Source organism: Dryas octopetala, chromosome 7 (assembly GCF_963921425.1).
Source record: "Dryas octopetala chromosome 7, drDryOcto1.1, whole genome shotgun sequence".
Taxonomy (NCBI): domain Eukaryota; kingdom Viridiplantae; phylum Streptophyta; class Magnoliopsida; order Rosales; family Rosaceae; genus Dryas; species Dryas octopetala.
The window spans coordinates 13,110,741-13,135,269 of NC_141372.1; the positions used below are offsets into that span (position 1 = coordinate 13,110,741).

Consider the following 24,529-nt stretch of genomic DNA (forward strand, 5'->3'; position numbering starts at 1 on the left):
ACAGCAGCATACACCTCATTAATCTCCTCTTCAGTAACAACCTCAGGCAGCTGGTTGTTTTTCTTATTTTCCTTTATTGCAATGATCTTTGACTTCATGTCATTCTGTACCAATAATTTGTATGTTCAACAAAAGACATCCGTTAAGCTCAGCATGCACATGCAATTTTGCAGCATAGTAATTATATATAAGGGACTTACCATAGCACTTGCAACAGCCTCGTCAATCGGTTTGCCATTTTCCTTGTGTAAGATATCTCAAACATTGTGCATCTATCTGGAGATGCACCACCATGAGATTTCTTCTGTAAAACAAATTCAATTCATTTAAAAACACATATGTAATATTTAATTACTAGTTAAGTATTAATGACATATAATGAGCAAACAACTAAACTGTGGAAATACCCGTTCATGGCGAACTTGGGCAAATGTTTTGGTGCTAGTTGTGTGTCCCATCTTACGCTTTTTTCGATTGGTTCTATTGGCTGAAGATCGTCTCTGCCCACACCCACATTCAATTAATAATTGTGTCAACATAAGCATTTCAATTTGTAAAAGTAATAAACATTGTTGGTTGCACTACTGTACCATTGGTTGTATAACCAAAAGTTCACATCTGTAATATTTAAAGAGTAGAGATTTGTACATTACCTTACCTTTACCCGTTTCCCAGAAATTCACCAGGTTTCTCCATTGGGTTTTGCTTACCCGATTATCATCAATTAAAAATCGATCTTCAGAATTCCAATTTGGAGCATACCAGTCTTTACGTAATGTTGCGTTATATGTCTTCCACCTATCATTCAATTTTTTCAAAGCTACAAAGCGTATCTTAATTTGCTGCCCTCCGTTGTGTTTTTGGGTCTGACCAGTCGATAGTCCTCTAAAAGTCCCTCCAATCAAACACATCTATTGGAAATAGCCTACGGTCAATCACCATCAGTCCAAGAAATCGCTGCCATCGGGCCACTGTGGGATCAACCAGGTTCAACTGCTTGCCCCTTCTTGTTAAAAACCATCACCTCTGGTCCATTAACTGCCCAGTTTTCTATGTTTCGCCCTCGACGTTTACACAACTCACTTCCATCACCATCTTCGATTTCTTCAGCGCTATCATCTTGAGTCCCATAACGTTGAGTAGCTCCCCATTATCAGCTAGTGGGTTTAGGGGCAGCAGCATTCCTGTGTCGGCCTCTAGTGAAACAAGATCATCATCCACAAACTCATGCATCTGTACAAGGATATGAACAAGCTAGCAGTCAATAATAGTTCATATAAATTCATAGCTAAATAATAAGTAGCATCTCATATGTGGTAATGAAATACTTGTCTTTTACTAAGAGCTGAGTTCACAAATTCCTTCTAACACACCACTGTCGTAGCAGAGAAGAAGGGTGAGGTTGACTTTGTATTTGGGTGTTGTATTTCTATTGTCAAATTAAAGGGTTGAGTTTGTTCTATTTATCTGTCTTTGGTGTTCTGTAGGGAAGTTCTAGAATCAGCTTTTTTTTATTAGTATTGTACTTCTGTGACTATTAAAATATTAAGTGGCAATTAGATTGTAAAATAGGCGCCAATTTTTTGGATTAATTGTTGCCGCTCATTAATCCCATCGTATATCACAAGCAAACAAAAAAACAACCACATTGGAAATAGAAATCCAAATTCGAAAATAGAAATCCAATCAAGAGGGCTTCATTTAAAAAATAGAAAATAGAAATCAAGCAGACTAACATACACACCAGATAATTGAGAAAATATACAGAGTTTTGCCGATCGCAAGCAAGGACACCCAATGTATCAGAATCGTTCCTTTCAATTCCTTTCATCAACAAATTTAGGAGATGAGCTGTAGAAGAACACAGAAGTCTAGTTCGGAGATGTATTGTTCTTTTCCTTTCCTTTCATAAACAAAAGTATTTAGGAGATCTATGGTTCCTTTCCTTTCCTTCACCCAAGTCTAGTTCTGTAATGGACCAAATAAAACAGAAGAACACCACAAAGTTTTCAATTCCATGAGTAGAGTTGTTGTTTGACTTGTGAGCAAAAAGACCCAATCTGACGTGTGCTAGGCTTTGGGTCCATCAAAAGTGAGTAATCATCTATTTTACCCATTGTAAAATTAGTTTATATATATTGTAAATATATATAAAAAGTTATTAAAAATATATATATTATAATTGAATAAATTAATTTTTTAATCTATAGACATAGATATAAATATCTGTGAGATCTATTCTCACATATTCTCATCAATCGGTGGGTTTTTTGAACTTAATAAAGGGAATAGCATTGACTGAATTGAAATTTGTCACAGAATTTTATCTATGGCTAAAAATTTGTTCCTATTGACCAATTTTTTGGTAGAGCTAACACTAGGATTAGTAACAAAACAAGTAACAATCAAAATACGTTTTCCTTGTGACACACAAAAAATCAGTAGTGAAAAATACAGGTGATCGCACACTGTCAGACAATCACAAACGGGGAAATTTGTCCTTAAAGTTTTAAATTCTATGCTTGTTGAATTATGAAATAATTATAAATGTTTGAAATGCTTACTAGTTAAGGGCCCAAGAAAAAATGGGTGTGCATTATTTTTATAAATCATAAATTTTTGGATGATTTTGGTTCACATTGTATGAAAAATATAATTGGAATATGAATCTAGCTTGTATTTCATCGGAAGAAAATAGGAAATGATACATATAACCGTCATTGTTGTAATGAATATATGCAGCTATATTTTCTGTTTGGTAATAAATTTGTTGATTTGTATTTTATTTTTTTTATTTGGGTTGTTAGTTGTAACTTTTTGCTTTTATGAAAACTATATATTGTTATACAAAATGCATCCATCAAATAGATTTCTTGCTATATAAGTAAGATATATTTTCATAAAAGCATGATTTCTAAGTATAATGAACTTTCCATATTTAATGTGTTTGGTGAATATGGTGACTTATAAAAGGGAGATATGCTCCTCTTCAAATTTATCACAACTGAAGAAATGGGTCCATCTTTCAAAAGTGTTGTTATAGTGATGATATTGCTACTAGTTGTTCTTACAATAAGCGATGCATCTATCTGGACAAAAACAACAGTTCGCATCACTAATTCTTTGGTTAAAAAAGATGACCTTATCATCCATTGCAAATCAAGAGATGATGACCTTGGCACTCATATACTTCATTATGGGCAAAGTTTTAATTTTAGATTTGTACCAAGCCTTTGGGACACTACTCTATATTTTTGTAGCTTTGCATGGAAAGGAGCATTTCACTATTTTGATATTTATGTAGAAAAAAGGGATGAGTGTATGAAATGTTATTGGAATATACTAGAAACTGGGCCTTGCATCTATGGTGACTGCTTTGGGTGGAACAAAATTAGAGGGAGAGTTTAATAGATTTATGTTTTAGTTCTACATGATTCACTTGAGTTAATTACCAAACATCATTGAGGTTTTGGGTTGCTACTATAACCTCTGCTATAATTAATGAACATCATACTATGTGATCTTTACTCCCATTAATGAATAAATATGTTTAATTTTGTTGTTGTTGTTATTAGATTGTATGTTGTTGTTCACATTAACATTTTGTTCCAATTGAATTATTTTGTTGGACACGACAAAAAAACAAAAAGAATTATATTGCTGGTCTCCATATCAAGATAGATTAATTATATTCATTAGTAATATTTAGATTAAGGCCCTTACAACTTACATTTTTCAAGAGTTAACCCGTTGACTATAGAATAATAAATTAAGCCCATATTTGAATTGCATATGTCACCTAGCATATCTTTATACAATATGTTTTTAAATAAGAGTGGTTATATTCTCACCCTCTTGTCTTATTTCTCACCCACCTTATTTTTACACCCACCATTAAATTTAAAAAATATATATAAATAACATTTTTCTCACCTCACATTATTCTTATAATATTCTTTGACATACAATCTCAAGCACCCACCTACTAAACACTCTTCCCACCTTTCTTAACTATCATTTCACCCACCCATCTTTTTCCAAATAGCATAAAAAGAATATTATACCCATCCTACAATTCATTCCTATGATTTGTAGGATGGGTATAATCTTATACCCATTCTACAATTCATTCCTAAATTTGTAACATAGAATAATATTACATTTTAGTATATGTATGAGTATCAACCAAATAGTATAATCAATTTTAAGTTTTAGTGCCAAAGTAGAAGTAGGGTTTATGGGAGAAAATAATTATAGAAAAAGATGGGTGGGTGAGATGATAGTTAAGGGTGGGTGGGTGGAGAAGAGAGTTTAGTAGGTGAGTGGTTGAATTGATATATCAAAGGGTATTATAAGAATAATGAGAAGTGTGAACAGTATCTTATATTTTTTTTTCAAATTTAATGGTGGATGTAAAAATAAGGTGGGTGGGGAATAGGACTGGGGGTAGGAATATAACCACTCTTTAAATAATTACAAACTTTTTCATGCTCACAAAACATTTCATACCCAACTTCACTTCCTATAACCAATCTACCATCTATCTATCTTCTCTTCTCTTATTTGCTAGTATGACCTATCTGGCCCAACTTTTTGGACGTAATCTTGACGACGCTCGAGTTCTGCCTCAACACTGTAAGAATGACGGAATGAAAGGTGAAAATCAACAAGGCTTAACAAAAATGCTTTTAGAAACCTAAGGAAACATGTTGACTACCATCAAATTTAACACTGCAGAATCGATAAACTTTGTTTTCGCAGTATCTGAGTCGTCAGACGTTGCAGCTGCCGTAGAGCTGCAGAGCCGAACAAGTTAGAGAGGCAGACTCTGCCTTTATGGTGCTGCTTCCCAATAAGGCAACAATATTAGAAAGAGAAGCTAACCCATTAGAATTGGAACACTTTAGATGCTAGCCTAGCAGCGATTTTGAACAATTGCCTTAAGATTGGATGCAAACCTATGAGTTGGTTCTCTTAACCCTGATTTTTTTTTTTTCACACAGTAAATGCACTGACAGTAGTAGAGATAGCAACGGCAACACACTGGTAAATTAAAAACGACACTAGAAGACAATATAGATTTGTAGGTAAAATCTTGAGAACCTAAGAACAACATCAACTCAACAGTAGTCGTAACAAATTTTATTAGGGTTTATTTTTATTACAGACATAATAATTTTTGTACCGTTAGTAACAATTTTGTAAAAGTAGTAGTAGCAGTAGCAAAAGTAGAAATTACAGAAACCCACGAATTTTAATGTAAAAATCATAAACCAAATATAAGGAGCATTCCCTAAACACAAACCATAATTCTCCACTAGTATAATAGAAATTAGGTCAGCTCTATTACCAAGTTAAAATTCAGGCTTTAGGGAAAATAATTATGGTCAAACTTTATTCTTCTCCCTTATGAGGTATTTATAAGAGTACAATCTTATGTCCAGAAGAACAAGAAAAAAAATTAATAATAATAGGAAAAATAAAAAATCTACTCTAATTAGATTAGAAATAGAAAAACATAAATAAGGAAAGTACAACGTAAGGAAAGTAAATTAGGACTCCTAAATTAAAATTCACGCTAACATATTTGTTATAGATCGAGAGCTGATAGAGTTCAGAGATCTAACATTTCCTAATTTTTATTGTTTCTCAATGGTTTGCCGAAATAACTTAAAATCCAAATAACTTACCAAAATTAACTTCAAGGGCCGAAAAACGTTCTGTAAAATCTCGTGAGCTCATCTCAATAAATCTTATTTTTCTACAACTTCAAATTCATTTATATTCTTCCAAAATTCCTTAGAAAAATTCTAATATCTCCAAATTAACAAGATAATTATCAATAAATCACTATTTACTTCAAAATAAATTATAAACCAACTTTCTAGGATTTCACAATCTATTTGGATTGTGTTTGGTTATTGGGTTAAGTGGTTTAGAAAATAACAATACATTTTCATTTTCTTATTTGTTCACATATGTTTTATGGACAATTAGATTCAAAATGATTAAATATCCCTTAAAAAGAGGTCATTTTTATGTAATTATTAATTAGTGAACTATTTTTATTTAACAGTATTTGCCTCCAGCTCGCATTATATTCACCTTATATCACATAAAACCTATTATATAATTTGATTTCTTCAATATTTTTTTATCAATGTAGTAGATAATATGTTAAATAAACAGATGATCAAGTTTCATTCAAAATTTTCGTATTTTGATAGTAATTTTCGTCATTTTTGTCTAATTTTGTCGAAATCGAAATTTTCGCCAAAATTTTCGTCGAAATTTCCATCGAAAATTTCGTCGAAACCGAAATTTTACTCCTTGTATATAATTACTAGTATTTTAACAAAACAATTGTCCAAGTTGTAAACATTATAATTCACATGGTGTTGGACATTTTATCCCTATATGGTGTTCATTGACAATATTCATCTTCTTGCAATTGTCTAAATGACCTGCAAAAAGAACATTTTAGTCGTGCATAATTAATAAAAAGAAATACAATTGACAACTTTTCAACACAATAAATCATTAAAAGTCAAAAAGTTCAAATGCATGATATGAAACAACGTAGCAAGTGCCACCTCACTCGCATGTTCACTGCCACCCACCACCTAACAAGCCAGAGATATTCCCAAAATTTAGTATAATAACCAAAAAAACAAAATTGCAATTTTTCTCGACGGATTTTCGAGCTATTCTCGAGGAGATCCCGAATGGGAAAAATTATTGAGTATATACCGCAGCTATCTGATGTGGCTTCAAATCTAACCATTGGATTGTTGGGATGGTTTAGACTCAACCAAAGGCAGAGAACATAGAGTTAGAGAGAGAGTGAGAAAGTGAGAGAGAGAGAGAGAGAGAGAGAGAGAGAGCGCGCGCGCGCTTGGATTCCTTTTCAGTTATGTCTTTTGCACCCGTTTGGTTGCTGAGAAAGCCAAAAAGAAAGTTGAGAAAATAAAATAAATCCTCTATTTCTCCCTTTATTAATCTCAACTCTTGGATTTGAAGCAGAGATGAAAGCCTTGCTTGCAACTTCACCGTCATACTGCAGAGCCCATCAAGTCCTTCAACAACCACTATTCACCGTTTTGCTTTGACTTCTCTTCAATTCAAAATTTAAATAAATTTTTTTTCTTTGTTAATTTCTAGTTTTTACAAAAATTTTGCAGAGTTGTAACTTATTCTTAGGAGGCTCCCATTTATCGTTCACTAGAAGGCATAATCTGGTGCGGCATAGCTTACGGGCTTGATTGCTTTCAGCTGCACGCAGCCTAGGTCAGTTTCTTTTAATTGGGAACAAATTATAATGACTGGAATCGATTTCTCTGGAGTTGATATGTTAATTAATTTTCTTTTACCTATACATTTTTTAGAGTAATATTAATCATTTTTTTTTCCAACATTTCTCGGCTATTATTAAATTTCAACATTGCTATAATCCAAGGAATTAAATTTCGGATTTCGAATAAATTTCGAAGATTTTTAAATTTCGACAAAAATTAAACGGAAACGACAAAAATTTCTATCAAAATATGAAAATTGAATCTTTACCATATGTTTAGTTAATATATTATTTACTAAATTGATAAAAAAACATTGAAGAAATCAAATTATATAGTAGGTTTCATGTGATATAAGGTGAATATAATGCGCGCTGGAGCAAATACTGTTAAATAAAATTAGTATAATGAATAAACAAAATTAGTATATTCTTTATACTGTATAATTTAGTTATACACTAAAATATAAACCCTAATACTCTATATATTCTATATACCCTAATACTCTTTATACTCTATAATCTATACATTAAACCCTATATACTCTATATACTTTAGGATATTAGGTTTTAGGCCCTTTAGGATATTTTTAATTATTTTTTTATATAGAAATATATTAAAGTTTAAGATTTAAAATAATTAAATGAAATCCCAAACTTTTTTTTTTCTTTCAAATTGCCCAAAGGCCCCAAACCCCCCCTCCTTTTTTCTCTTTTTGTTTTTTTTTTTCTTTCCTAAATTTTTTTCCCCGTGCCTCTCTCTTCAGTCTTTTTTTTTTTTTTTTATCTTTCCTTTCTTTTTTCTCGTGCCTCTTAGCTAACCAAGCTTTGTCTTCACTAAGTGTAACAACCCAAATTTTGGCTTATGGTAATTTTGTTACTTCAATTTTTCAAATTTGTTTTAAGGTTTGTTTAAAGGAATTAGAAATTTCTTTAAATTTATTTTAACTAACTTAGACCTTTGGTTGTGGTTTTAGAGCTTAGTTGTGTGGAAATGAATTTTAGAAAATGAAAATTCAAGAATTTGGCGATTATTATTTTTTTCAGAATTAAATTATAAGAGTAGGATTTTTTTTATAATTTTTTTAAAAGCAATTTGACTATTTTGAGGTTATAGGGAATTAGTACTCATCAATACGAGTTTGTAGAATTTTTCAGTAAATTATTTGGAGTCTCGAGCTATTTTTGGTGAATTTCTGAAGTTAGAGAAAATTGAAAATATGAAAATTTCGATAAAAATTTCGGCGAAATCTTCCCAAAAAATTATTAAACATGTGTTTCGATTTTGAAATCCTAAAAAAATGAAATTTAATACCTTGCTATATATAATCTCGATGAGCTACGTTAATCTGAACTTGATTAATTACACGCATTTAGTGGCTCAACTTTAGACTGTGATTAAGTTTGGAAGACACTGTTAGAAAAGAATTCAAATACTATGTACTTGTTTTTATTGGAAATATATAAAGATTTGTTAATCTATGTACCTAGTTATTGCATGAATTTGTGTTATTAATGGTTACAATGCTTTATAGACCTGTGTCTGCGTGTGTTCAGTCAATCCAATAATTTTGTTTGTAGGTTGAAAATGATTATTTGTTTGTACAATGGCCCAAAATGAAGGTTTGCCTGTAATCAGAAAAGGACAATGGGATGTCCAAACTTGCTCTAAAATTTGCAATATTGACAATTTATTCTTCCAGTTAAGTAAAATAATCAAAGCCCATATTTAGGTTCACTTGAGACTTGTACTCCACCTATGCCATACTCACCATCTCAAATTTTCATAATGACAGTTCCAACTTCCAAGCCCAAAGAAAGGGTGATTAACATCCGTTTTAAGGCTTGCAGAGATATATATATATATATATAATATTCTTTTCGCTTTAAAGGTCTTAAGATCATTCATAAAGCAGGTGTGCCCTGAGTCCCTTTTTAGTTTTCCATAGTTGGATGTTTGGTATTCATCTACATTTCATTATTATACAGTTGTAAAGGCGGTTGCTACTCAAAATTCAGCAGTGGAGTTGCCACTCACTGCAGAGAATGTCGAAAATGTGGCATTAAACAGTTTTTTGGGCATTGGTAATTAGTATTTTAATATATATTGGATTTGCATGTTTTCTCAAGGATGCAGCCAACAAGAAGCTCAATCAACTAAAAGACCAAGGAAATTATGACAATTATTTAATTTTTATCCACCAAGTCTTTACTCTGCATACAAGCCTTGGGAGATTTTTCTTACAATGCAATGTTTTAATGGTAATTTAAATGTGGATGGGGATGCCATTATTGGACCATTTGAAGTCAGCCTTGGCTAAAAGCTAGGATACTTACTCCTGTTATTTGCTGTCATGCATGCTTGAGTGTGATCATGAGAAATTTAAAATCCTGATGAACCTCTTAATGTCTAAAAATTGTATGTAGAATTGTGAGAATGTATGAGATCTGTTGTTTATTATTTGGTTTGTTAGTGTAGTTCCACTTTTCTTTCCATTTGATTGATATGTATGAGCAGCCTTTATTGGGTTTTAATAATTATAGGAAGAAATTAAATGTACTTCTGTATCAAGTGTTGACTGTATGTCTGATAATTGTGATAATATAAAGATAAGCCAGGGTGATGACTGTTAGGGTTGCTGTCACACAGAAATTGCGGGAGAAAATCCGAACCATTTCAGCAGTCAGGGTCGGAGCTGGGATTGAAAATTTGGGGGGGCTTGAATTTAGTAAAGAAACACCATTGACCTTAGCCCATTATAGAGACGAAGTTCTCTCTCCCATTTACGAACAAACACCATTGATTTTTTGTCACATGATGAACTGCTAATGACTAAAGGCTGAAGTGAAAGAAAAGAGAAGCAGAGGAAAATGAACAACAGATCGTGAAATAAAATAAAGGGAAACAAAAAACCACAAAAGGAAATAATGGGTTGGAGATCAGGAGATAGGTCATGGGTGGGGGCTGTATATTAATAATGGGTACTTGGATGAGTGGGTGATGTTTAATTTATTATTTTGTCTTTTTTTAATTGGGGGGGCTATGGGCTTATACATATATAGCTATTTAAAAAATTAGGGTGGGCTTGAACACGCCAGCCCTCCACTAAGATCCGTCCCTGTCAGCAGTTCAACTACTGTAACATTCTTGAGTTGAAACTTAAAACAGAGAGGAAGGAGTGATGATATTGTTGCAAAAAAATTTTGGTCTAAAAACTCGTATCTTTTGCAGATAGAGTTCATTTACTGTGCAAATATTTACAAACGTGTACAGTTAATAAGTTAAATGAAACAGTGGAGCAATAATTATAGGAAATATACGATTATAAGGGTCAGCAGCTTCATTGAGAGCTCCTCAGGTTCATTGAGATGTTGTTTGTGAAGGGGAGCATTGTCAAACTTCCAATGTGTTTTTTATTTGTACACTTCCAACAATGTATTAATATTTATTCATAATTGTACATTGTAAGCTACTTGGTTTCTCAGTTTGAGTTGAAACAGCTATACTCGCCAATTGGTGCTCATGTAGTCATGCCTAATAGAAAATGCTATATTACAAATTGTCTGTTGATTTTGGCATCTAGTCCTTCAAATCATTGCCGGCCATTACTAGTAGAACTAGCTCCAATATTCTCCTCCTAAAAAAATATGTTATTATTTAAAATAACATATTTTACTAGTAGAACTAGCTCCAATATGTTATTTAATTTGGAGAGGAGTAGAGTACAAAATGGAAGTGCGAATATCGCCTCCTAAAAAAATTATTATTATTTAAAATACCTCTTCTACATTAATTTTTTTTTTTTTCAAAATAATAAAAAGACTGATTCTTTTCTTTAGCAAATCATTAAACAAATAAAATTATAATTTTACCAATGGTTTCCTCTCATGTTATATTCAGTGGCGAAGTCGTTCTTGTAACAAAGTGGCTCATGCTTTAACCAAGTTCTCTCCTTCTTGTCCGATTTCAATGTTTGGATAGAGGATGAGCCATCCTGGCTCTCTTCTCTACTGCTTGATGATGTATCAGCTTGATTTCTATCAAAGAAAAATCCATTTTTCAAAAAAAAAAAATGGAGAAATTTAATAAAAGGACATGAATGTTTGGGTCATGTTGCATTTCAGTATATGAATTTTGTTTTGTGTGATTTTGAATCATAAACTTTTATTTTGTATCAAAATGGTCAATTCGTTAACTCAGTTACTTTTTATGTTAAAAAGTGATCTTCTTCTAGGATTATTTTGGTAAGTTCAGTCTTTTCATTAAATTAATTTAAAAACCTATTTCTTTTTTCCTCTTCTTTTCTATTTTCTCCCTCCTCTTCTTTTTCACTTTTCATTTTAAAATTCATATATTAACTAATGAAAATTTACAATATAGTACATTTGTCAAGCTTTTTGTCCAAGAAAAAGTTAAATGACACGCTAGACATAGTTAAATGACACATTTGCCTAAAATGTTGGCTACGTCATCTAGTGTGATGGTCATCTCATCAAAAGGCATGTGAAATGTATTGGTCTCCGGATGCCACCTCTCAACAAAAGCGGACACCAACACCTTATCAACTGTACGGTAAGAACACTGAACCAATGATGTCAACTCATAATTAATGACATATCCTTTCAACCGATCATTATTTGTTCTGGCCTACAACTTCCACTCACGAAGCTTAGTGGTTTTGGACATGCACCTTAAAGGATCTCGTTCCTAATTCAAACATAACCAAAAAAATTCACTCATTATTACTGCAGGTTACACAAGCATATAATACCAATTGTTAAAGATCATACCTCGTTATTCCAAATGACAGCAACTACGTGAGTTCCATAACTCCTCAACAGGAATGTGTCAATGGGACCTCCAGAGAAAGGCTCAGCAAGCTCGTTGGGATTATCCTCATTATAATCCTCAACCTGAACCTCAGCTTCTTCAGGAACTGCCTCATGACTAGCTCATGCTTCTACTAGCCTTTTTCACCCAAAAGCTGTGGGTCGTGTTCTGTGCACATGTCCAACATCGACATCATTGGCAACATCGGGGACTTTCCCTCTAGACGAAGATGCACCATGTCTTCCTCTTCTTCTATTCATACCTATATTTTCAAACAATAAATTGAAAATTGTTTTAGCAAATATAAGATTTTTCAAAAGCTTAAAAGAAAAAAAAAATTCAACACAAGTGGTTCGACAGGTAACCACTGAATCATTGTTCATTGTTCGGCAGTTGCCTGTCGAACCATTATCAACTGTTCGGCAGATGGTTGTCGAACCATTATGTATTGTTCGACAGTCATATGTCGAACCAAAATATTTAAAACTGAATTTTTGGATTCGTTCGGTAGAGTACTGCCGAACCAATTCATTTCGTTCGGTAGCTGACTGCCGAATGAAATGAATTCGTTCGGCAGAACAGTGCCGAACGAGCTACGAAATAAATAAAAAAAAGGATTAATGTCATTTTGCTCCCCAGACTTCTAATTTGAAAAATTAAGGACCTTGACTTTTTCAATTTTGTCAATTGAAGTTATTTCGTCAGTTTACACATTTTTCATCTAAAATGTCGGGATGATCAACCAAAATTTAGCGAGAAATAAAAAAGGAAAAAATGATGCATAAGGAAAAAATGATAAGATCTAAATGGAAGAGACCATTTTGCCCTCAAAGATTTGGATGAAAAATATGTAAATTGACAGAAGAACCTCAATTGGCCAAATTGAAAAAGTCAAAATCCTTAATTTTCCAAATTAGAAGTATGGGGAGCAAACTGATACAAGTGTAATTGTCTGGGGAGCAAAATGGTATTAATCCAAAAAAAAAAAAAAACCCAAAAATCCTCACTCCAAAACCCGAAAATCCTCACTCCAAATCATCTCAAACAGACGAAAACGGTATTAGGATGGATTAACTAATTGAATTAGATAAAAAAACATTAGATTTACATTTAAATAAAAAAAATTTAGGTTAGGGCATACTCACTTCCAATGGCTATGGTGGGGATATATATGGGTGGCAGTAATGTGATGAGACCACTGATGGCGTTCACGGCGGCGATGACAGTGGTGATGAAGCCGGAGGTGGGTGTCGGCAATGATGGGCTGGGTTGGCCGGTGGGGTGTGAAGCTGGGTGTCTGCAATGTGAGATGTATGTTGATTGGTTGGGAGGTGGGGTGGGGTAGGGAGGGTGTGTAGTGTAGATGTGTTTGTGGGGGTATGTAGTGTTTGAGTTGAGAGGGTGTGTAAGGAGAAATTTAATCATATTAGTGAGATTGTGATATTTTGGTAATGAGAGAGGTGTGTCAAAAAGAAATTTTATATTTTAAAAATTGGTAAGGAGTGTGTAGGAGAAAATGGTGTGCAAAAAAAAAAAGGGTGTGCAAATAGCAACTCTCAATTTTAATGACACAGACATCCATGTGGCAAAAAACAATAAAAAAATTTGAAAACTTTTAAATATAAATAAAACAAAAAACTAAATAAGTTTAAGAACACCATGCAAATCCAACACCCACCACTATCCTCCCACTATAACATTCAAAATGTCATGTCACTTATGTCCAACGTGGCATTTTACTTTTATTGAACATAAATCTTGACGAACGTGATATATTGTAAGTTTTTTTTAGTTAATGAATGAATTTGAATGATTTTTTTTTGTTTATAGACCAACTTGAAATATCTCCTATAATTACTTGAGAAAAAAAAAATCATATATTGAAATGCAAGATGACCTAAAGTGTAACTACTTTTCATAAATTTTTCCCCTAAGAAAACTATAAATTTACCAACATGAAAACTTGAAGAGTTACATAGTAAATTACGGGTAGATCTTAATCTTGTTGTTGTCGTGGGGGATTTAGTTCTAGCAAATTATTGGTAAATCTAAATACTCTTTATTGTTGTGGGAGTTCATAAATGTAGTTGTTACTTGAGATCTTTCGATTCCATTTCTCTCTATATCCAATATTGTGGCAAAAAATGGAATTTATGCCAATTTTATGACATGAGTGGGTAAGAGATGTGCTGGATTCCACTGTAACACAAAATTCCTCTCCAAGCATATTATTCCATTTATTTTTTGTTCTCATTTTATTGCCAAAGAGTAGTTTCCATGGTTTGCAACTTTCTAATTTGCATAAACAAAAGAGGGAAAAGAAGAAATTTGTTTTTTCTTGTTTGTTTGTTTTTTTTTTTTTTTAACTTAATTAATTAATGAATAAAGAATTAAAAAGATGGAGTGTAGGCGTGTAGCACGCATCAACCTTTGGTCGGAGTGAAGTCCTTATGATGGTAAAACCATAAAATCTAATCCCCACATTTACACACAACTTCACAACACACACACCCAACACACCCTCTCTTCGCTCCTTGCGTTCCGATCTACAGCTGTGTTGTATGTATCTTTGTACCCACCGCCAGCTCCAAGCGCCGACATTATCTTCAATCATTTCTCCATCTAAATCTCTGTAAACAAACACGATCCCCCTACTCGCTCTCCCAACTCACTCCGAGTCCCCACCGAGTCAATCACCCTCTTTTGGTCCTTCTACTTTTTGTAACAGTAATGATACACTCAAAGCGTGTGTGCGAAGAAGCTTAGGGTTTTCCTGTTTCGGTTTTCTCAGCCATGGAGACTCAGGTCCAGAGCCCGATGAGCTGGAGAGACTCGTACAAGGGCATGTCCTCTGACAACATCAAGGGTTTGATTCTTGCTTTGTCTTCAAGCCTTTTTATTGGTGCTAGCTTCATTGTGAAAAAGAAGGGTTTGAAGAAGGCCGGGGCTTCTGGCGTCAGAGCAGGTTTGTTTGTAATTCCAATGCCTATCTGGGTACACTCTAAAAGTTCAATTTTTCCTCTTTTTAGGATTATGATGTGGGATTGTTGTCAATGGAGCAATTGGGTGTTTGATTTTATGTTTAAACTGTTGTAATTTTTAGATTTTACATCGAATTGAGTGAAAATAGAAAATGGGCTAAACTGTAAATGTAGTCAAGATTGTGCGTAAAGGTGTTCTATTTAGTCGATTAGTGAAGTTGAATAAATTGGAGGCTAATTTATTGTACGTATCAGTTGCTGATTGTCAAATTCTTGCTGAGCATCTGCTACTTTTCTTTTTTGAAAACTCCAATTTTACTCAACTCATGAAGTGGTTTATGAATCTCTCGGTGTTTGAAGTCACTTTGTCAAAATGTGATGCGCATTGTGCATTTGTCTTTTCTAATGTTATGCAGGATTGTTTAATGTTGAGCAATTGTGTATGGTTTTAGATTTTTGTTGTTTTGATTTTGGTTTGGTTGCATGGAATTGGAAATGGGATGAACAACTTATGTAAGGTTTTTTATTTTAAAGATATTTTCTCAATTGGAAATTGGGTTTTGTTTAGTAGATTAGTGCAGTTCAGGTGATATTACTCCACTTGACAAAATGTTCACGTAATTGCTACTTAATCCTAGGTATCAGTTGACATTAACTACATGCCACTTCAAATTTTTTTTGCCAATGTATATTTACCATATGCTAAACTATATTGGCAGTTGCACTTATGGTGCATGTGTGAGGCCTGCAATGGAAGAAGCTGGGCATTGAGAGCTCTTACCTTTAAGGGATAAATTTGTAAAGCTTTGATATGCTTGTTTTTTTAATCAGTGACTTTTTAGAGCTCTTTATTTTCCGTATCACAGTGATGTTTGTGCAAGGAGTTTCTCATTTCTTGCTTTTTAATGGGCCTCTAAACTTCCTTTCTAAGGTTGCATTTAGTTCCAGTTTTCAGTGTACATGTTGTCCTCTGTAACATCTGATTGTACTTATTACCAATTTTAATAAAATTATGTTTCTCTTAAAAAAATAAGACTTCATTTTCAAGGTTGCAAATGCAAACCCTAGCATAGATGCATTTATATCAAGGCAACTATTTGTTAATAAGTACAAGTTTTTTTAAAGAAGGCACCAAAGGGCTGCAGCCCCATTCATATCACTGAAAATATTAATGACGGGAACCCGCAATTGTTGGTTGATTTGTTACTTAATAGTTACATTTGTGAATTGGTTTGTTTGACCGGATCAGGTCAAATTTTGAAGTTAGTGAAAGTATCATTTGAAATTACAGTCATTGTGGGTTTACTTTTTTGGTGTTTAAATTTGTGATTTTGTTTCATTGAATGAAAAATTTAAGATTAATCTAGTATTCCTGTAACCATTGACCAAATCAAGTATTGTCGTATTTCTTGATCTTATGTGGAAGAATGTAATTATGGAATATTTTCAGGATTTGGACTCTTCTAACCCAAGTGAAGTAATTGTTAGTCAATGGATTTTTCTTCTTTTTATTTTTTTTTTCTCAATAGGAGTATTCTAGATGACTTGCATTTATTTATTCATCTTTTCTTTTTCTTTTTTTTTGTTCTATCAGAACAGAATATATTTGCTTTGTTTATTATTCATTGCATCTTACTCATCAGTATTTATTTGGTTTGTCTAATTTTGTGGCATTTTGATGCATCGCCTTGCCTCTGTGATAAAAATAACAATCCAGTATCTGAACAACATATAAGACAGCATTCGGTTTTGTTATGCTTTAAATAATGCCAAGGCAAATTGTGTAGAAACTATCTATATTGAGTTCTTAGAGCAGTTGGTCTGTATCATCTGTTGCTTTGATTTCAGCTTTGATTTCAGCTTTTCTTTCATGCCTTTAGTGCTTGTCTGTTCTTTTACGCTTTACATGTTCCTGTGTTCCTTTCATGTGTCACAGTGATTAATTGGAATTGAGTCATTTATATCTTCCACAGGATCTGGAGGATATTCTTACCTATATGAGCCACTTTGGTGGGTGGGCATGATAACAAGTGAGTTGTATATTTCTTGATCAGTGAAGATCAATTATTAGCTTTTCTCTTTGGTGAATTATATATATGTATATATATATTATAACTCAAATGTACTGAATGTGATTAACTAGAATACTATAGAAAACAGAGAATTTCTGATTGATTACATTTTCTGAAGTGTGTGTACACACACACACACACATGGATCCTAGTTGAAAAATGTTTGAAACAGATAAAACTTGTGAATCTTTAGAACTAGGAAATATATATTTTACAAGAAAATTATAAATAGGGAAAATCTTTTACACCATAAGAAATGAATAAATTGGCATACTTGTCATTCCTAAATAATAATAAAATCTCTATATGATTTATAAATTTAAGGGTATGTTTCTAACTTTGGCTAATCTTGGTGAGGGTAATTCTGGCATTTGAGAGCAGTTTGACCATGAAATTATCATTTCCATGCCAGAAACGATAGACTAATGGTTGGGGCTTATCTACAGTTTACTTATTAACCTAAAAAGAGGTAAGTGTATAAGAAAATAGGAGGGGGTTCTTTTATTGTCATCAAAGCTTTGGGGTGATTTAGATTGATTTTCCATTTTTCATTTTGAAGACAGATTTGTCCTTGTCCATTCGCAATGCTAATATAGAAATTAATCACAAAAGCAAGTATTTTAGAGTCTAATGAACTAAATGGTTATTTTTGCATCTTATGGTCATGAATTTATTTTTTTTTTTTTAAAGAAAGTTCTGACAGAAAATTGCCATTTTGACAGTGATTGTTGGGGAAATTGCTAATTTTGCGGCTTATGCGTTTGCACCAGCTATACTAGTAACTCCTCTTGGTGCTCTCAGCATAATTATCAGGCATGATGGAAATTCACACATAAATATGGTTGCTTCTTAGTGTTGAATGCTGATCATAATATTGTCTTGCAGTGCTGTGCTTGCGCATATTATTTTACGGGAGAGGCTTCATATTTTTGGGATTCTTGGTTGTGCTTTATGTGTTGTGGGTTCTACAACAATTGTTTTACATGCTCCTCAAGAACGTATGATTGAATCTGTAACAGAAGTTTGGGATCTTGCCATGGAACCAGGTAATACAACTATTTGTCTTTTCATGGACTATTTCATTCTTAATTTTCATGTATATGGTTATACTCTCGTTTGATTAAATTAAAAGATAAAAACTCAGTACCCATACTTGTTTTTCTTGTTAGGTTTTCTCTTTTACGCCTTTGTGGTCATAACTTCTGTGGTTATACTTATATGGTTCTTTATCCCGCAATATGGCCAGACACACATAATGGTTTACATTGGAGTTTGCTCCCTTGTAGGTTCTTTGTCGGTATGTATTGCTACTAAACTTTTAGTAATGTTTCAATTATGCTTGCTTTCCCCATGTCATCTCCTTTTCAATTGTTTTTTTAACTATTAGGGTGTCCTTTGACAGGTCATGAGTGTTAAAGCACTTGGAATTGCTTTGAAGTTGACATTATCAGGAATGAATCAGCTAGTTTATCCCCAAACTTGGGCCTTCACTTTAGTTGTAATTTCTTGTGTGCTTACCCAAATGAATTATTTGAACAAGGTAATTGTTAATTCTTTTCTGTTCTTGCATTCTTTTTCTATAATTTTTATAATTTTTATTTTCCCAATGATCATCTCCTAAACTGGATTTTAATTGACCCTTTTGCTGTTCAATCCAAGCAAATTTGTATGCAAGTAAGTGTATGGAATGTGAGCTTGTCTTAGGAATTAGCTATTAAGACAGTAAAAGGGGAAGGAAAAAAAAAAAAAAAAAAAAAAACCTTAGTGATAATACCAACAGCCAGAAAAGGAACAAAGGGTCCATTGAGGAAGGCCTGTACTTGAGAAAATTTCCAATCATGAAGTTTGTCACTTCTGCATTTCTCACTGATGTTCAAAGCCCCTAATGATGCATGATGTCATAGATCCTCATCAATGATATGCAGATATTCTCAATGTTTACAAAGCTGCAATAGATCACATTTTATTTTTTGGTAAATTAAATAGATCACATTGTCTGATTGTGGGTCATGTTTTCTTTGGAAGCAAGTGTATTTATAATTTTATACTCAACAAGTATCATTCCCTGAGTGCCTTTTTCTTCTTTTCTTTTTTGTTGGATAGGAAACTGAAAGGCTTTATAAGAGAGAAAGAAAACAATACAAATGCAGTGAATAAGAAGTCTACTGAGGGTTCACTCAAACATTACAAATGCAGTGGATTGATAAAACAACCAACAAACAAGATAAATATCAAGAACGGCTAGACAGCTTAGACCCTAAGAATTACACAAATCATAGGGAAAGCTGCCTCCCAGTCTACATTCAGAAACAATAATGGACATCTTTAAACTTGTTAGTAGCTGAAGCCCACAATGTCGAAAACCCTGTCCCAAAGGGAATCCACTTTGGGATAAGATCAGATTCTGGGTGTCGGTGTAGACAGGGTTATATTCCCTAATTGTCCATAGTAGGTATAATTTGCTTCAGAATAGGGAGTCAATCACCTTTACTTCTTTCTCTTATACTTATTTTTCTCGTATATTGCCCTTAGTGTAAGGGTCTCAACATTAGATGGAGGTTCTGGGATGAGTTATCTGTTGAAGGCTGAAATTCTAGAGGGGGCAGATCCCATTTAATGAAAAAGCAGAAAATCGTTAATAGAACTTTCAGTATTTTCCCAAACAGTAAGTGTTTTTTATTTAAGGTTTTTCCTAGAGTTCTCTTTAAAAGAATCTACTAACTGGTGGTGTTTAGAGTAAAATCAGTCCTTTGAAACTTGTAGGTCAGTGGATTATACCTCTTTTCTGTTTACATCACTATAGTAGGTATAAATAATGTACCTCAGAAAGGAGTTTTATTCCCTTTAGTTGTGTTTTCACTTATATTGCATTTGGAGTATAGATTTTAACACTATATGGAGGTGTTGAATGGAGTGATGTTACATATTGCCTGTAGTTGTGTAACTCATTTCCGCCCTTCTTAATGTTACATATTTAGGGCTTCATGAGGTTTCTCCAAGAGCTTGACAATTATGGAGGGTAACCTCACTGATCTTTTATTATTTGTTCAGCCATATTACTAACTGTTAACGGGAGTTTTTAACAGATTAGTTGACAGTTTAGAGGAAATAGATTTGTTTGGCAAGGCCGCTATGGGTTATGGAATATGAAATAGTTGATAGTGGTTCATTATGAATAGGATCTCTGTATGAATGGTTGAGAAACTTGGTGAATAGGGTCTTTCCATGAATGGTTTAGAAACCTGGTCAATAGGAAAGTAAGATCAATCATACTGGTAATTTATTGGATTCGATGAAGAAACTAGATCTTTTGGTGAGTGTATTTTTGTTAAATGGACAAGTACAAATGGCTATCTAAGTAACTAGATCATTTATGGGTAGGCAGCTGTTCCAATGTTTGTAACATAATGCTGTAATTTTTTTTTCCCTTGGTTTTATTCTCATCTTCTAGAGCCTTGTTTTGGAATTTAACATTTACAGGTAACCTGAACGACACAGTGAATTAGAGTTCACTGATTTTTGTCTCAGATTAGTAATATTTCCTTGAGTTTAGTCCGGTTCGACAAAAGATGATGGGTATCAATTTTGTCCGTCTTTGTTTGCTATAATATATTTTTTTCCTAGAAGACTGGTATACCTATAAAAGTTCAAATTCTTGCTTGGTTGGTGGCTCATGGTAAAATGAAATACTTGTGAGATGCTCCGAAAAAGGAGGTCCTATGCTTCTTTATCTCCTCATTGGTGCATAGTGTAAAGCTAAGGGTGAGTCTGCATTGCTCATCCACTTTTCAAATTGGAGTAGTTTGCTGCTTGTTTTTTGTGTGGAGTGGGTTGTTCCAAGAAATTTTTTGTCTTTTTTGGCTGAGGCATTTTAGGGAATGGATATGGTAATGGGAATAATTGGAGGCGATAATGCCTTTGAACTTTCAATCCTACATGGTCAACATTTTTTTTTAGGTTTTTTTTTTCAAATAAGTGGGCTTCAGATGCATTAAAGGCATAAGGCATTAGAAACTGTTTTTTTTTTTTTTTAATTCTCTGTATATATTGCTATGGTGGGTCTCATACATAGTAGTAGAATAGTAATTTGGCACATTGGTTGGAGGGTGGGGAAATTTGGCATTGAACCTTAGATTGCCACATGGGCCATGGAATTTATCATTTGACATCTCTATTGGAGTTGATCTTAATTGTTTCTTAAAATGGTTGATTATTCCAATGAGATTATAGAACAAGTCATTAACTCATTCTTAGGGCTGGAAAAGGACTTTTCTGTGTCAAGAAAGTAATGCTTCGATCTGCAGTTGCATGTACCTCAGCCAGGAGATTCTTAGATTGTTCACCTGTTACATATTTCATTATTTTGCAATTGTAGTCACTTTCAGTTTTTCCTTTATTTTTTTTTCATTTTCATTTATGAAGACTGGAACCATGTTTGCCCTTCGGCTTGATTGTTATTGTTTTGTAATGGTTCCTTGAATTATTATGATAAGTTTTTTTTTTTTTCTCTTCCATTGTAGGCACTTGATACTTTCAACACTGCTGTGGTATCTCCTATATACTATGTTATGTTCACATCACTAACTATTCTGGCTAGCGTGATCATGTTTAAGGTATATTACTTCTGACAGATTATATTGCTATATTTTGATACTTTTTTTTTTTTGCCATATAAATATTTTGCTGATTAGTTACATCATCTTAGAACTTGTCGTCACGAAAGTCTCCAGTCGCATAGAGGTGTCCATCGCAACTGCCCTCTTTGTAACTTTAAATTAAATTATAAGATAGTCCCCTAAATCCTTTTTGTTTTTCTTTTTTAAAGAAAAAGATTGTTACATCATATTTGCTCTCTCTCTCTCTCTCTCTCTCTCTCTCTCATTAAGTTTGAGAGAGAGAGAGAGAGATGAGAGATTTCAGTGGGAATATGTAGAATGGTTTTAAAGTGAAAACTAAACCGTAAAAATAGTTTTTATTTTTAATTTTATCTATTCTCAATCTTTTTCTTCCTCGCATCTTTTCGTTCTTCTTCTACCTCTCATTTCTCTCCTCTCTCTTTATAATGAAAAAATAAAAAAGTTATCGAACAGGCCCAAGTGATTTCTGTCTTTGCTTCCAATAATCCAGACCTCCTTTCACCTTGGGTTACAATATTTTACTCCACCAACTGATGGCCACTAATCAGGGGATGATGTTGAATCTATATTTTTCCTATCTTACTGTACTTTCAGGATTGGGACAGGCAGAGTCCAACTCAGGTTGTCACAGAAATTTGTGGATTTGTGACTATCCTTGGAGGAACTTTTCTTCTTCACAGAACAAAGGATATGGCTGATCATGGTATGCTTCCTTTATTATTATTATTATCATGAATAATATATTGTCAATCTTAGGTTGTTAACAAGGGACCTATTTCTTGCAACATTGCACGGTTTTTGGCTGTGCATGTGCATGAGTATAATCATGGTCTTTTTTCGTTTTCTGAACATTGAATTGATAATGTCATCAAATCTTGTACAGGTATGACAACATCAATGTCCTCCATGCGACTATCTAAACATACAGAAGAGGATGGACTTGATGGTTCTGAAGGCATCCCTCTCAGACAATCCTCAAGATGAACATGATGTATTCTTTAGCTCACATCTGCCATCTCCACAAACCTGCATGCTTTTCTTGGGGAACCTTGCTAACGCAAACCTGTATTTTATGGAGCATCGTATCTACCCCACCTACCCAATCATATATTTTTTTGGATAGTTTTAGAGATTGGTAAGATTTTCCCCCCTTCTCTTTCACTCGTCGGCTTTACAGTTACTGCTTTTAGCAATAACGTTGTATACTCTTTCCCCTGCTCCATTAGGAAGACGTTGAGAAATTGTAATTTTTGCGCAAATTGGTCGTGCAGTGTATCTTGGCTAACATTTGCCATTCAATGGATTCGTAAAGAAAATCTTAATGGGTTGGTATACACACACAGGGCACATCTAGCTGATTGGACTTTTGTACAGGCTTCTTCAAGTTTGTCTTGTTTATTATCTTTATAAACCATGGTCATCAAACATATCCTCAACGAACTCATAAACAGAGAGTTAAATACTTGTTATAGTGTCCCAGTATTTGTTCAGATATCTTGGTTGCAGGCTGTGTGGGCAGTTGTACAGTGCCTCATTTTTTGAAGAGTCGCCACATGTACGTCCTTGCTCGGAGGAAAAAGACCCGTTTGCATCTTTCTTGAGGAGAGGCAAAAAGGACTAGTTGGTTTGATCTGAATAATACCTGTTGCCTTGGCATTTTTTTGGACCAATTTTCCAATCTGAGTCTTTTGCACATACAAACACCCATAGGAATTTTGATTACATGGTTGTGCCCCGGGTTTTAAAGGTGTGTGAAGGTCTTGAGTCCTCTGTGGTAGCACCTCTTATGGCTTTGCAAATGCATCTTTGTGTTCTCCCAATAATGCTCCATTAGTTGTTGAATTGCAATGACTGAAATGAAAATGATTAATGGCCTAACAACCCATGTTTTGTCTTGTGAAATAACTTCTGACTAATGCCATATGATATCCTTTTAGGGAGCATCCTCGTTTCCGCTTCAAATTTGTGCCCCTCTAAATTTGGACAATTTGCCATTCTTGCTTACCCAACTTAACTTCTTTACCGTTTGGCCAAAAAAAAAAAAAAACTTAACTTCTTTACTGATCATTTTGTGTTTTGATTGCAAAACCTACCATCGTACACTCAAAATGGAAATCACTAGATTTTTATGCTAGCAGAACCATTAAAAGAATCATGTAATATATAATGCTTCAAAACAACAACAAAAAATAATAATAATATGAAGAAATGAAAAGTAGTCGGTTTTGTGTCAAAATTGTGTTATGGTGTCCAACAAATTAGTCAAAGTTGTCTGTACAAGTTATGAGAGGATCAATGCTTAAGTAATGGTAAATCATAATCTTTTACGGCTCCGTTTGGATTCATGAATTTGAATTTAGATTTCAAATCTATACATAGATTTGAAATTCGATTGTTTGGATAAAAAAAATTCAAATGTAAGGATTTCAGTTTTAAGGATTTTTTTTTTTTTGACAGTTTAAGAATTTAAAATTTTAAATATATGATTAACGATAAGAATGGAATGGTGAGGGAGTAAGAGGCTGATAGCTAGTTGGATTTTGAATAATTTAGTTTCCAAAGTCATTTGAAATTCCTAGATTTGAGCCTCTAAAATCTAAGAGTGGATTTGGACCAAATTCAAATACTCTCTTTTTATTAAACCCAAACAGAAGTTAGACAAAAGAAAAGAAAAAAAAAAAAAAAACCCAAATAGAAGAATTTGAATTTGGGAAGCC

At 33.4% G+C, this 24,529-nt stretch overlaps 1 protein-coding gene across 2 annotated transcripts; it reads left to right on the forward strand.

Annotated features, from left to right (window-relative positions):
- Positions 1-14,598: 14,598 nt before the first annotated feature.
- Positions 14,599-23,148, forward strand: LOC147279846 (putative magnesium transporter NIPA4). Of its 2 annotated transcripts, none has more exons than XM_086250367.1 (9): positions 14,599-15,087; positions 17,077-17,133; positions 17,898-17,988; positions 18,061-18,221; positions 18,345-18,472; positions 18,578-18,715; positions 21,696-21,788; positions 22,407-22,515; positions 22,696-23,148. In XM_086250367.1, exons 1-9 carry the CDS (start codon positions 14,916-14,918, stop codon positions 22,794-22,796), a joined length of 1,050 nt encoding a protein of 349 aa, XP_086106493.1. In that variant the 5' UTR covers positions 14,599-14,915; the 3' UTR covers positions 22,797-23,148. The 2 variants fall into 2 exon arrangements, with proteins under 2 accessions (XP_086106493.1, XP_086106494.1); XM_086250368.1 differs by having other exon boundaries at positions 15,060-15,087; positions 17,040-17,133.
- Positions 23,149-24,529: the final 1,381 nt, after the last annotated feature.